Source organism: Ramularia collo-cygni (assembly GCF_900074925.1).
Source record: "Ramularia collo-cygni strain URUG2 genome assembly, contig: RCC_scaffold01, whole genome shotgun sequence".
NCBI lineage: Eukaryota > Fungi > Ascomycota > Dothideomycetes > Mycosphaerellales > Mycosphaerellaceae > Ramularia > Ramularia collo-cygni.
Genome location: NW_019716255.1, coordinates 4,706,476 through 4,721,217, shown reverse-complemented (window position 1 = coordinate 4,721,217; position 14,742 = coordinate 4,706,476). Strand labels below are relative to the sequence as shown.

Below are 14,742 nucleotides of genomic sequence, written 5' to 3'. Positions count from 1 at the left end.
ACTCCCGAATATATATAGCCTCTTCCTTAGCTTACCTCCCCCTCCGGCGGCGTCGCCTTAGCTCTAGTTGTCCTATCCTCCTTCGGTAGGCTCGTATTRCGGCGTCGCTAATGTTTAGCGCCGGTTCCTATAAGTCTTCTTCGTCTRAATATCCCTTCTACGATACTAGGTACTYCCTATTACCTAGGTCGTCYACCCGTTCGGCCTTAATGCCCTCGACCTTATATTCTTCTCCCTATCCGGCATCGAATCGTTRYATCTCGGCCTGTTCTCTRCTAGAATAGTCYGGAATAAACGGTTCTAATAGCGAAACGTRGAAAGTCGGGTRGATCTATAGCTTRTCTAGYAGTRCGAGGGTATACGATAYACGGTTGTTCTTCGCCGTRATCTCGTATAGGCTAATRTACTTRTRGTCTAACTTCGGTAACGTCCGTAGTAACCGAATGTTCCTYRTRTTAAGGTATACCTTGTCGCCTACGTTAAATRTAATRTTAGAGCGCTTTTCGTTAGCCYATTTTGCCTACTRCTTTCTTATTCGGGAYAGTCTAGCTCGYAACTRCTTCTAAGTAGCGATAAGACGGTCCGCTAGCTCTACCGCCTTCGGCGCTTCGCCCTCTTTCTAGCGCATTCTAGGCTAGCTTGCTCTTCGCGGGTCTCGTAGTTAGTTCGCCTAAAACGGCGAGCACCCGATAGTAGCGTGCTTGCTGTTATTATAAGCGAACTCCGCGGTCGAYAGCAGACCGGCCTAGTTGTCTTRTTTATAGTTRTAGAAGGTCCGAAGGTATTACTCTAGCGTCTAGTTCTRCCGCTCTATCTACCCGTCGGTCTATAGRTAGAAGGCTRTRCTTAGCTRTCGCCTTACTCCTAGCTAGTAGYAGAAAGTGCTCTAGAACTTARAAGTRAGGATAGGTCCCCGGTCCGAAGTAAGGCTRTTTAGTACTCCGTRTAGTCGGACTACTTCCCTTATTATTAGCTCCGCTAGGTCGGCGGTATCGATCGTCTTCCGGTAGGGGACGTAGTAGGACATCTTAGTAAAACGATCGACTACTACGAGTATTAAGTTATAGACCTAACCTAAGAGGCGGCTTAGCGGGAGGTCTGTAATAAAATCGAGCGTTAAGTCCTCCTATAGCCTATATAAGGGTTATTCGGAATAGAGTAGGCCGTAGGGAAGATGCCGCCTCGGCTTCGCCCGGGCGTATGCTTAGTAGGAACGCACATACTCCTTTACGTACTAGCGTATTCTAGGCCACCAAAACCTACGATTCACTAGCTCCATCGTCCGCGTAAAACTAAAGTGTCCGCTTAGGGGGTCGTCGTAGTAATTATATAACACCTATAACCGTACTAGTCCCTTAGGTACGTATAGCTTGCTAGCCTAGTAGGCTAAACCTTCTTCCGTCGTCTAGCGGCTGCTCTAGTCCTTACGGCCTAGGTTATTCTATCCCTTTCTGACCTTTTCCTAGGTCGGATCCTCCTTTAGGGCTCGTATAACGGCCTCCCGTATGCTCGGTTAGTCGGAGGTACTTCCGACGTAGCTTACTAGACCGTCCCTCTCCACCGCCGGAGTAAACGCCCTCCTAAACACCTCTATACCTAGAGATGCTTCCTCCTTAGTAGCCTATCGGCTAGAGTGTTCTTTACTTACGTAGTTAGGCCTACGACTAAGTATATCCGCTGCTACGTTAGCCCGCCCTAGCCGGTACGTAGTGCGGAAGTTAATCGTAGATAGCTACTCCGCCTAGCGTACCTACCTACGCGATAACTTCTTCGTAGTTATAAGCGTCTAGAGGTTTGCGTGGTCTATTAGGAGCTCTACCTAGTAGCGAGATCCCTCTAGGTAGTGTCGAAAATGTTTAAAAGTCTCCACGATTGCTAGTAGTTCGCTATCCTCGGTCGTGTAATTTCGTTCTACTATAATTATCTTCCGTAAGTAGAAAGCTACCGGAAACCACTACGCCTTACCGCTATAATCGCATAGTTGGGACAGGATGCCTAAGATAGCCTCTCTAGAGGCGTCGGTCTCTACCCTACTAGGTAGTTCTAGATTAAAGTAGCGAAGGATAGGTGCCTCCGTAAACCCCTTCTTAATTTTGTCGAATGCCTCTAGGGCTTCTTTRTCGAGCTCTAAGGCGGCTCGTTCCTCCTTACGCCGGTTTAGTCYACGCTTCCCCTCGGTRTATCTGTTTAGGGCTATCGCTAGGCGTAAGAAGCCCTTTACGAACCTCCGGTAGTAGTTCGCGAAGCTAATAAAGACCCGGATGTCTCGAATCGACTTCGGTGTCGGCTACTCCTAGACCGCCCTAACCCTTTCTAGATCGACCTTAAGGCCTTCTCGGGTAATAATGTATCCTAGATACTCGACCTAGTCCTTATAGAACTCGCACTTCCCTAGATTAGCGTAGAGCTTGTGCTCCCTTAGCCTCTCTAACACCTAGCGGACGTAGTCTTCGTGCTCCTCTAACGTCTTAGAGTAGATTAGGATGTTATCTAGGTACACGACGTAGAAAACGTCTACTAGCCCCGCTAGGGCCTTGTTAATAACGCTCTAGAACACCGCTAGTGCATTATATAACCTAAACGGCATTACCGTATACTCGAAATGCCTATATCTAGTCCGGAACGCCGTCTTCTACTCGTCTCCCTCGCGGATGCGCACCCGGTAATATACGTGGCGTAGGTCGATCTTAGTAAAGTACTTAGCCCCCGCTAACTAGTCTAGCGACTCCACGATTAAAGGTAGTGCGCCCCGGTTCTTTATAGTAACGGCGTTTAGGCCTCGGTAGTTAACGCACATCCTAAGTATGCTATCCTTCTTCCTCGTAAAGAGGATAGGAGCCCCTACTAGGGAGCTAGACTATCGGATAAACCCTRTGCCTAACATCTCTAGTAGTTAGGTCYGTGCTGCCTCTATCTCTRCTTCTAAGAGGGCATAGATCGGACTAAATAGCACCTCCGCCCTATCTACTAGATCGATCTTTATGTCGTCCGGTCTATAAGGCGGCAGCTCGTTCGCTAGCTTCTTAGAGAAGACGTCCGCGAACTCCTAGTAGGCTACCGGTATCTCGACTAGTTCCTCCGTAGCCTAGTCTAGCCCCTACTAGTCCGGATCCCCTTCGACCTCTAGGGAACGGACCGAYATTACGTAGAGGTCCGCTTTAACGCCCYCTAGGYACTCTYRGTAGAATCTCTCCRGCCCGGTRAATTTTATAGCTTGCCTCTTTATCGGCTTAGCTCTYTAGGTAACTCTCTTCGCGCTAAARTCYAYACTCGRGTTATACTTCTCGAGCTAGGGCATGCCTAAAACGACCTAATACCCGTAGAGTCGCCCGACCCTAAATGTAGTTACGYACCCTTACGTCCTTCCTAGGGAGTCGGTAACCTAGTAGGGCTGTCTCGAGTCCCCTTATATATATAGGCGTTAGCTATTAAGCGCTATATACCGGGTAGGGTCGGTCGACTCTTCTATAGTCTAGCCTAGCTCCTTTGCTAGCACTAAATCGCAAAAGTTGCCGCTCGATCCGTAGTCGATTAGTGCCTAGATCGTCCTAGTTCTATCTAGACTAGAGAACGTAAGCTCTATAGCGATAAGGCGTGTAAGCTAGGACGACTTCCTCCGTCCTAGCTCCGCCTCCTTCCGCTGCTTCTTATCGTAAAATACGTAGTCTACTACCCTTATAGCGGTTAGGAGGAGGCCTTCTCTTTTTCTGTCTCCTTCTATAGGGAGGGGTTAGGGCAGTTACGCTTTAAGTGTCCTATCTTATAGCAGCCGTAGCACTCCTTGTCTAAGTAACTACCGGCTGACCCTTTCTAGCCCTCGCTAGTCTCGCTTATACGAGTCCGTTTATTCCCGGACGAGTCTAGGGGTAGGGAGCCTCTTCCGCGCTTGCGGCCTATTCGGCTCTCCCTTTAGTCCCTCGTTCGCTCTTTCGCTTTATCCTTCGATTGCTCGATTAGCCGAAAGGATTTGTTCGCCCTCTCCTCTACCTCCTTAAGGGTAAGCGGCTTATCGGAGTAGAGGGAGAGTCGGTACCGTAGGCTAGACGATAAGGCAGACGTAAAGCCTAGTATCTTCTAGTCCTCGCGCTTCTCTCCTACCTCTAACTAGAGCACCTTTATCTCTTCGAGGAGCTCGGTAGGGGTACGGGACCCTTAAGTAACCTTCTTAAGCTAGTTATAGGCCTTCTGGCGCCGTTCTACCTTAGAACCTATTAAGTCGAGCATAACTTTCTTTATTATGCTCTACGTTAGTTCCTCTCCGTTAGGCAGCTAGGTTATATAGCGATCCTAGTAGTCTTGCTAGAGCTTAGCTATGTAGTCTGCGGTATAGTCTACTATCCGGTCTTTACGACCGTTAAAGCCATTATACCTACGGAAATTCCGCTCTAGTTAGCGGGTCTAATCGTCGTAGTTAGCCCTAGTCTTCCCTTCGAAGACAACTAGTTCCTTTACCTTCGGTAGGGAGGCTTTCTTAACCGTAGCAGCCCCTTCGCCGGGGTCGCCGCGACCCCGCTAGGCATCTGCTAGGTTAATCTAGTCTATTTCTAAACCGATCTAGCGGATCTGCCGCTRTACTTCTATATACTCGGCCTTAGATCTCGCCTAACRAGTACGTCGCTCTAGAGCGAGGATCTCCTCGTCGGTTAGGGTAGTCTCCCCGTCTCCCTAAGTCGTRTTATCGCTACGATTAGGTTCTAGGTTAACTCCTCCCCCGCTAGTTRTTAACTAGTCGCCTAGAGYAGGGCCTTAGGCTCCTATAGCCGYATTRCTACCGGAGCCGCCCTCTCTAGYATCGTTRCCGCCTTCGAGGGGYAGAATAGGCGCTCCTACGCTAGTCCCGTCTAGATCGAYATCCGAAACGCCCGTRCTAACCGGGGTRGATCYACCGTTATTACGTAGTAGTAAGCYACCTCTAGTTCTACGGGTRTTAACYATTTTCGTATCGTTRTACGGTAGTTGTTAGGATTRATTCGTRTGTTAGGTTCGTGTAAGATACGTAGGCTAATACGAAAACGTGCGACTTTAATATAAGACGACTCGAATTAATACAGAGCTAGCTAGGAGGCGTATAGCCTTTCCTCTATCTACTATAATTCCTTCCGCGCGTATCCGGTTNGAATTAATACAGAGCTAGCTAGGAGGCGTATAGCCTTTCCTCTATCTACTATAATTCCTTCCGCGCGTATCCGGTTTAGCCTAGGACAGGCGTGTGAAAGGTGGGGTTAGGGAGAATGGTCTAACCTATTCTAGACTATTTAGTAATGCTATAAGGCGGTGGGCCTTATATATATAGCCTAGCACTCTTGCTATATCGAAACCTTATATATAATACGATATAATAGCGTAGGAAACGCTGCAATACTCTAACTCCGGCGCCGAGGTAAAGCTAAGAGTAGTAGTGCATTCTAAAAAGCTATTTATAGGTTGTTGCAGGGAAGTCGCTAAAAGACCACCGTAGCCTWGCTCCATTCGTGCGTCGCGCAGAAAGGCAGGCATTCCATTTGAATACACACCACCCCAAAGTTCCATGCAACAAATGCACTTCTCACCGAGTGCACATCTTCCCCAACTTGCGTAGTCCCTGAATTCATCATCTAGATCTCAATTCACCACTGTACGCATCCCAAAACTCTCTACAACAAACATGCATCTCCATTCCCTCGACCCACCACTCCCCAAAACAATCCTGAACATCCACATCAACACCCTTGACCCTCTCCTCTCTTCTCAAACCACACAATGCACAAGCTCGATTGCCTTTCAATCCACCTTCATYCACTGCCAGCACTTTGACAACCATCGTTTCCGCCATTTCAGGCACATGCAACCCCTTCCCGCGAACTTTCCCAACAACAGCCTTCCAACCTCTTACACATTCCGCTACTTCCCTCTCCTCCCTCGCCATCTCTGCGCGATCCACGCCTGTGAGTTTCATGCCTTTTCCGGCGGCACTGCCAATACGCATGCTAGACGCGAGGATAGTGTCCCGTTTCCAGCGGGATTTTCGCCCGGCGAGTATATGCGACAGGGCATGAATGTGATTGATCGAGATTTGAGGATTGTCGGAAATTTGAGAGAAAATCTTAGGAGAGAGGGAAAGAAGAACGGAGGGTGGGGGAATTGTCGTTGGAGGTACAAGAGATTGATCTGGAGACTTTCCACCATTCGATACGGGTACTGTCGTAGTAGGTGCGGGAAATATTGGTTCGGGAGTCTCGAAATCGTCCCAAGCATCATTATCTGCGGCTGTTGAAGAGTTGATGAGTTGAGAGGGCCGGGAATCTTTCGGCAAGCCCAAAACGGAAGCTGCACGCCGCTGTCGAGGACTCGTCAGACCGTCAAGACCGGCATCGCTGCTGAAAGGATCGTTGAGGCCAAGAAGGTCTATTTGTGGCATTTTGGGTTTAGCTGGTTTGGTAGGAGGCTGCACCACAGCTTCTGTAAAGTCTCCAAACTCATCATCATCGTCATCTTTCTCCTCCTCTGAAACATTCTCAACGTCAAAGAGAATGGAAGAATCTCTGGCAGGTGCATATCCAGATTTCTTCCGCAGCTTGTTCGGCTTTCGAGCTGGAGGTACAGCTTTTGCAGCTGCTTGCACCTTCGGTTTGGGAGCAAAGGGTAGTTTCGTTGTCGAAGCAGACCCGCCCGATTCTCGCGCCGTTTGCTCTGCTATGATGCGTTTGGAGTAAGCCATGGCGGCTTCGGGGTTGGTCGCCAAATCATTCAGCTCGTCCGCTCCGGCATCATACTCATCATCTCCCCCTGAAAACAAAAAGTCCATGTGCTCGGCGAATGGATGTTTTCCAATCTTGGATTCTTTCGACGGCGCTGACGGTCCCGCTCCCTTTGGAGCCTTTGGAGGGAAATCTGCCGGTGGTTTAGGACTCTGATCAATTGGGATATTCTGTTCAGGCGGTCGCGTGGCAGATGCATCTTCGAAATCTCCAAAGTCGTCATCCTCGTCCTCTTCCACTACCTGCCAAGCATTGCTGCTGCCTTTCTCTTGTGACTCAACATGCTGATGATTTGCTGCAGGCGATTCTCCAAACGCCTCGAACAGATCGCTTGACATGATGTAACATCAGAGGACAAATGTTCACGTGCAAGAACGTGGTCGTCAAGAAGTGGGTCTCGGATCTCGGCAGAGCTAGCGCGTGCGGCAGTCGCGACCCAGGAGACGCGACTTCCTTAGTTCTGTGTTGTACCTCGCCAAATTCAGGTCCACTCCAACTTATTACATGTTCTGTCCAACAACATCACCAGCACGCGAGTTTCTGCATTTTACGGCGTTTTGAAGGTTTTTGATTACCGCACAGGCGCTTCCCCCACTCTGCATTGCAACTTTGACCAGTTGATCACGCTCACGGTTGAGAAAACATCATCATCACACCACCATTACTGGCCACCAACATCTCGAGCATTGCAAGCGCCTCAATTGGATGACCACGCCCAGATCCTCCCTTCTGATTGGGAATCCACACTTGAACACCACAAGATAGACACCGTCAGCATCGTGTGGCAAGAACAGCTCCCCTCCACCACTTGCTGGGCCTCAAAGGCCTGGCCTATTTGTGGTCATGGCGGAGTTGGTGCAGCAAATCGAGTTAGCATCCCCAAAGCATACCCCGCATGCTACCCCTCTGCTAACTTACTGCTCGCCAGAGACCTCGTTGCACTCGACGAAGCTCTGCATTGGTTCTGCCCAAGATCCACCCCAACCGACCAGCATCCCTACTTTGACGAGGATTTAAGAGGCAAGAATCTCGACGAGTCCGAGCAGGAGAAAGAAGAGCGAGGAGTCAAGATACTCGCTTCGAGAACGCGGCGGGACAAAGTCTTGACATGCCTGCAAATTCTGGCCTTTGACGGCGAAGATGCGAGGCCATATCAGGACAAATTCAAGCGCGGGCTGGTCATGCAGCTCACACGCTGCGATGTCTGCGTGCGGGAATACCATCGATCTCGCCCGAGACTCCGCGCGCGGCTGGAAGCGGAATTCGAAGACGAAGAGGTGACCGGCTTTATGAACACCTTTGATGCCATGAATAAGACGCGGATCGTGACCGGCCTGAACAGCATGTCGGAACTCCTCGCCGCACTTCCACCGGCCGAGCGTAGAATCGACGCTGCTGGAGATGTTKCCATGTACGCCATGTTCGAAGCGCTCCACTGCGTGCCCTTCCTGCGCGACGAAGACACCCTGTCTCAATCATTTGACAAGCCTTTCCGCTTAGCCCAGTCGGTGAAGAAGTTCACACTCGGCAACTACGCGCCCGGTGCAGTGGCCTTTCTATACTCGAAGCATGCCGAGCGTGTTGCTTGGGCTGAGCGCAATTGCAACAGGGTCAAATTCCCCATGTGTGCCAATGAATTCGAGTACAGCGTCCGCCCATTCCTGGAACCTGCCATGAATCGAGTCAATGTCATTACCTTGGAGCTGGAATTTCTGCCCGTCTTTTGGCGTGGCACGCGGCTGATCGTCTCCAAAATGACCCAGCCTCTGTTCACAGACAACCTCCGAAGCATGGACGGGAACTTGCTCACACTATCCCTCGAGCATTTTCAAGTCGATGCGGCCCACTTCTCTCCCCTAATCGCAACATACGTCATGTTGCTCGACCTGAGCGCAACCGACTTTTGGGCAGCCATGGGCTCCATCTCGCCCCAGATTGTGGTGGAAAACATTTGCAGGGCTCCAAGGCTCGATCAAATGCTCACAACTCAGCCTGCASAGCGCGAAACTGCCCCGGCAAAGGAGATTGAAGACGCCTTGGCTTGGGTCGATGGCTTCGTGAGGAGCATTGCCCCTGGGAACCTCGTACCACCCATGCGCACACTGCTGGATCAACTACTCCACCGTTTTCAAGAAGAACGTTACACACATTTCGCAAGCAGCATCACCTGGAAGAAGGGGCTCACCTCCTTACTCGAGGCHATCATGCGGCTAGATCAGTCGGTTGATGGAGGGCCAGTGTATGTCCACATTATCGAGGCCGTGGCCAAGGATCACATCGCTGCTATCCTGCAAGAGCTGGACGGCATTGAGTCCATTTCAGAGATGCAGATCAGTTCAACACAGCACCTAGATCTTGAAGTTGTCAAGAGCGTCATCGCCTTGGATGTGAAGAGTCTCGCCCGTGACCGGCAATTTATCCTGGGGAATGGAGAGCTGGATCACGAACTGGGCGTTGCAAACCTGAACTTATGGAAGTTGAGTATGCGGCATGTCAAGCCTGGTCATCCGCATCTGGTCATATCCCTGCTGAAAGGTATGATGAACCTCGTGCGAATCGAGAAATTCGCTCCGAGCCAGTTGAACAACTACCCCAAACAATGCGAAGCCTGGAACAACGCGCTTGGCAGAACGCACCAGCACATCACGACGGACTTGCTTCAGCGACTYGACGATTTCACACCCGACCAATTGGATGGAATATACCAAGAACGCGACGGTGCCCACGGCCTCGTCGCTCTCCTCTTCAACGGCAACGATGATGTGCATCAAGCCGCACTCAACGTTCTCAAGACAATGACCAGCCAAGACAGCAGACAAGACAGTCTCAAACATCTTCTCGAAGTGTTCTTCAGCAACACACTGACTGCCTTCTCCGAGGCGATGAAGCTGATATCCGAGGCCAAGATCTTTGCGCCATGCCCAGTTCTACTAAAGCTTGTCAGAGACATCTTCAACTGTCTTTGTGATAGCCAGGACGGCATCTTGCGTTCTAGAGACATTGTCGATAAAAAAGACTTGGGCGCGTTGAGGGAATTCTGGTTTTGGACGTGGACCGCTTTGGGGACCATCTTTGGCATGACTGAAGACTGGGCCAATGGCAAACACGACAAGAGTATGCTTTCTGACTTTTGTCGCGACACGATGGACTTTGCAAACACTGCATTCGATCAGTATCCTCTCATCGCCACGACGATCGAAAAGGCCGGGAGTACGAAGGATACTGCTGGGTCGACAATGAGCAAAGCGTTGCTTCAAACGCCAAGCAGGGCCTTTGGACGAGTCGCAAAGTGGTTACGTCTTCGTGACGACTATCTTATTGCCAAAGCAGTTGGGCTGACCGCGAAGATGCTCATCAAACTGCGTGAGAATGGYATCGATATAACAGTGGAGTCTGCAGCATACATCGAAAGCAGCACCAGCAGCAGCAACAGCAAGAACAAGGTCAGGACGAAATTGACAGCGAATCAGAAGGCTGAGCTACAGCAGGCTTTGGAGAAGCACCTTGGTCGCTCACTGGCACCCGATGTAATCGAAGTCGATGTAACATCTCGTAAAAAGCAGGGCACTTTGCAAGACTGGGCGCAGTCTAGAAGTGGACGAGACAGCGGCACAGTCACCCCTACGGCTGCCAAGGGAGGCAAGAATGTCATCGATCTGGACGCATGGGCGAAGCAAGCGGAGGCTAAGAAATCCGAAGCCAAGAAGCCTGCTGCGGCGGTTCAGAAGCCCAACGCGTTCACGCAAAAGGCTGCGCAAAAGCTCCAGCAAGACTCAAAGACATTTCTGGCCAAACGCCAACAGGCCAATGCAGAGAAAGAACGGACCAGACTCGCCGCGCTTGCAAAAGCGAATGCCAGCCTCGGGGCTGGAAGTGGTGTTGCAGGTTTGGGCAATTTTGGAAAGGATCACACAACCAGGGGTGAAAACATCATGGTATCTTCTGACGAAGAAGAGAGCGGAGAAGAGGATGAAGAGGATGACATGGATGATGATCTCTTTGGAGGCAAGTCCAAGCACCTCAGGAAGGTTGATCGTCCAGGTCTGGATTTGAGTGGCGCGACTGGCCTTCGACCGGAGACGAAGAGGGCTCCGACCCGCATCCAAAAAACAGCCCGATCACTAAAGGACATGCGTGCGCGTCTTGCACCGGATCTGAGCTCACTGCACCGCACAATCCTGGGCTGGAACTTTTTCCATGACGGCGACTTTCCCCCTGGCAGCAGCCCCAACGAGTTCTCACACGTGGCCAAGTCATTTCGCGATCCAACAACCTACCAACAGACATTTGAGCCTCTGCTCCTTCTGGAGGCGTGGCAGGGTCTTGTCAAATCCCGTGAGGAAAACAGCTCCAGACCATACGAACTCAAGGTGCACAATCGCAGCAATGTGGACCACCTCATCGAGATCAGCAGCATCATTGGTCACCAGGAGAATCGCGACCTTCAATTGATGGAAGGCGATATCATCCTGTTCTCCGAATCATCCAAGCCAGCGGATGATCCCTCATCTGCCCACTGCTTGGCGAGGATTTATCGCATCAAACGTCAGAAAGCGCACGTTGAAGTGGTCTATCAATTCGCCCCCGGTACAACGCTGACTAATAAGCTCACGATGAAAGCCCTCGTGTATGGTCTCAAAGTCCAGTCCATTACTCCGTTGGAACGTGAATACGGTGCACTCAAGGCGTTGCAATATTACGATCTTTGCAATCAGATCGTCCGCGCAAAGCCATCACAGCGCATCCCCTACAGCGATCGGCAGATTCAGGCATTTCAAGACTCGTACAATGTCAACCGCGCTCAGTCGGAAGCCATCAACGCTGCTCTGGAGAATGAAGGATTTTCGCTTATCCAAGGACCTCCCGGGTCTGGCAAGACGAAGACCATCGTTGCCATTGTGGGTGGCCTCCTTACCAACACTCTCTCCAGCTCTACCAMCGGCGCCACCAAGATACCCATGCCAAAGCCCAACGGCAACGCAGATTTGATGGATATCCCGCCCTCCAGGAAGCTCCTCGTCTGTGCACCAAGCAACGCTGCTGTCGACGAGCTTGTGATGCGTCTCAAAGCTGGCGTTAAAACGAAGAATGGACGCGACCACCAGATTAACGTCGTGCGCATCGGACGCAGCGACCGCATCAATGCAATGGTGGCGGACGTGACAATGGAGGAACTCGTGCAGAAGAAGTTGGGTGGTAGTCAAGGGGATGAGAAACAGCGCCAGAGCAGGCAAGAATTATTCAAGGATCACGAGAGCGTCTCCGCTACTTTGCGAGGGCTTTATGAGCGGCGTGATGCCGGCGTCAATGAAGCAGGTGAGAAGCTTGCTGAGCCCGAACGTGCTGCGCTTGAGAGCTCAATATCTCAAACGAGGCGGCGCAAAGCCGAACTTGGCACCCGCATCGACAATGTGAAAGACCAGGAGCGTAATGCGGGGCGTGAGCAGGAACTGAACCGCAAGCGAGCGCAGCAAGCTGTCTTGGACGAGGCGCACGTCATCTGCGCCACGTTGAGTGGCAGTGGGCATGACATGTTCCAGAGCCTCAACATCGAGTTCGAGACTGTCATCATCGACGAGGCTGCACAATGTGTGGAGATGAGCTCACTCATCCCGCTCAAGTATGGGTGTGTCAAGTGTATCATGGTTGGAGATCCTAAGCAGCTTCCGCCCACGGTCTTCTCCAAGGAGGCGGCCCGATTTCAGTACGAGCAGAGTCTGTTCGTGCGCATGCAGAACAATTTTCCTGATGAGGTACATCTTCTGGATACGCAGTACCGCATGCACCCGGACATTAGCGTCTTCCCGAGTCGTACCTTCTACGACGGCCTTCTCAAAGATGGTCACGGAATGGCTGCTTTACGCCAGCAGCCTTGGCATGCTAGCGCTCTTCTCGCGCCGTATCGCTTCTTCGATGTCAAGGGTCAGCACCAAGCCGCGCCCAAAGGCCACTCACTCATCAACATGGCCGAGATTGACGTTGCCATGGCATTGTTCGATCGTCTGACTGCCGACTTCAAGGACTATGACTTCTCCGGACGCATTGGAATCATCACGCCTTACAAATCCCAACTACGTGAGTTGAAGAACCGCTTCGAGAACAGATACGGCCCTGAGATTGGTGACACCATCGACTTCAACACAACCGATGCCTTTCAGGGGCGTGAAGCTGAAATCATCATCTTTTCTTGCGTGCGTGCGAGTCCGGCTGGTGGAATCGGTTTCCTGCAGGATATCCGCCGTATGAACGTTGGTCTCACGCGAGCAAAGTCGAGTCTATGGGTTCTTGGAAATTCCGACAGTTTGGTCAGAGGAGAGTACTGGCGCAAATTGGTTGTGGATGCTCAAGGCAGAGATTGCTACACAACCGGAAACATCATGAACATGCTGAAGAAGTCCTCTAGCGCCTTCCCTGCACCCAAAGGCAGTGTTTTGAGGTCTATGGAAGACGTCGTAAGCGTTCCCAAGGAGACCCCTGCACCACTTCCACGTCCGCTGGTGCAAGCCGCGCCAACTCCCATTCATGCGTCCGATTCAGATCGGATGGAAGGTGTCACCTACAAGTTTGCAGACAGAGTTCCCAAGACAAAGCAAGATCAGACGGCTCCTATAAGCACCGGTAATGGCACTGCACATACAGGAGGCGAGCATACAGGCAGCCTGAAGCCACCCGCGCGTAAATTCTCCGAAGACGTCGAGATGGCAGACGTTGGTGCCCACGATGGCGCAAAGGTCACATCGACAGTGATCAACGGAGTTGGCATACGAAGCGCCTCGAGTTCCAGGGCTGAAACACCATTATCAGGAGAAGACAAGGAGGGGAGGTCGGACGCATCGTCTTCGGTGGCTCCAAGCACAGCTTCCGCTCCGAGAGCTGTCGGTGGAGTCGTGCAACCAAAGCCGAAGCTGTTGAAGAAGAGGCCGGCCGCTGCCAGCCCGTTTTTGCCTAAGAAACCGAAACCAGGGCCGCGTTGAACGGCTGACGACAGGAAGCATTCAGGCTATATAGGGCGATTCAGTCTAGACGACGATTCAAGCTAAATGGCGATTCGGAAAGATGGCGATGGCGAGCCCGTTTGGCACATATGCCACAACAGCTGCTCGATTTCGTACGTACGAAAATGTGGCGGGAACAGTCCGCAGGATGGAAGCGTGTTACATAGCCTCGTGGTCAGCGTGAGACATCAAGATCGTTGTGCATGATGCGTGCTGCGGTGACGGGGCGGTTTTAGATCTCTTGTTGGGTGGCGGACTGCCTTGGACGGTGTGCCACTCGTGTTCTGTTGAGGATGAAGGAGAGCGAAGAAATTCGCCTTGATGAGCCACATGCTTGCGGCATAAAACGGATTATGCCATGCCCGAAGAAAATGGTAAATCGTTTTCTCCTACCGGCAGTTATCCGCCTGTATTTGACARGACGTTGCCCTGTGGATTCAAAGAACATTGATCCCTGCAGTCGGCTGTACGCCATCGCCTGAAACTTGCAAATCCAGCCACCTTTTGTCATGATCTTCTGGCGGCTTCTGGCTCGCTTCCATCACCAGGGACCCAGTCACTGCCCAGGTGGACTCGTCGCAAATCGTGTGTCCTCTCGAGCAGCCGAGTGAAAATCTCCCGCAGGCGCTCGGTGCTGCTGTTCCGCCAACGCCCCGACGTCCAACTACCCTGTCCATTTCATGTTGTGCGACCTCACATGCACCTCCATCCGTTACGGCTTGCATCACGAAATCATCCCTTGCGCACCATGCCTCTACATCTCGACTCTCACGCCGAGTGGGCCTTTGTGCCGCCGCAGCTGCCCAATTATTTCCCGCCGGATGGTGCACGGTGGAGCTCGAATCCGAATCTTCCGCTGCCGCTGGCGACGACTGTGGATGTCTGTCTCAGACAAGAAATCACCGGTTTCTGCCAGGAGTCAGGACATCCGACGGCAGGCAGCTCCGAATGTGCATCTGCCATCAAGTGCAAGTGCAAGTGCAAGTGCGAGCAGGAGGAGGAGCCAGGCA

The 14,742-nt window shown here is 51.6% G+C and overlaps 2 protein-coding genes; one reads left to right on the top strand and one right to left on the bottom strand.

Moving 5' to 3' along the window:
- Positions 1-6,330: 6,330 nt before the first annotated feature.
- Positions 6,331-7,075, bottom strand: RCC_01530 (uncharacterized protein; the record flags this gene model as incomplete). XM_023766824.1 has 2 exons in its annotated part: positions 6,331-6,384; positions 6,434-7,075. The coding sequence occupies 2 exons, from the start codon at positions 7,073-7,075 to the stop codon at positions 6,331-6,333; spliced, it is 696 nt and encodes a 231-aa protein (XP_023622592.1).
- A 505-nt stretch (positions 7,076-7,580) lies between these two features.
- RCC_01529 (related to tRNA-splicing endonuclease) lies at positions 7,581-13,711 on the top strand (the record flags this gene model as incomplete). XM_023766823.1 has 2 exons in its annotated part: positions 7,581-7,606; positions 7,666-13,711. The coding sequence occupies 2 exons, from the start codon at positions 7,581-7,583 to the stop codon at positions 13,709-13,711; spliced, it is 6,072 nt and encodes a 2,023-aa protein (XP_023622591.1).
- Between the last annotated feature and the right edge of the window lie 1,031 nt (positions 13,712-14,742).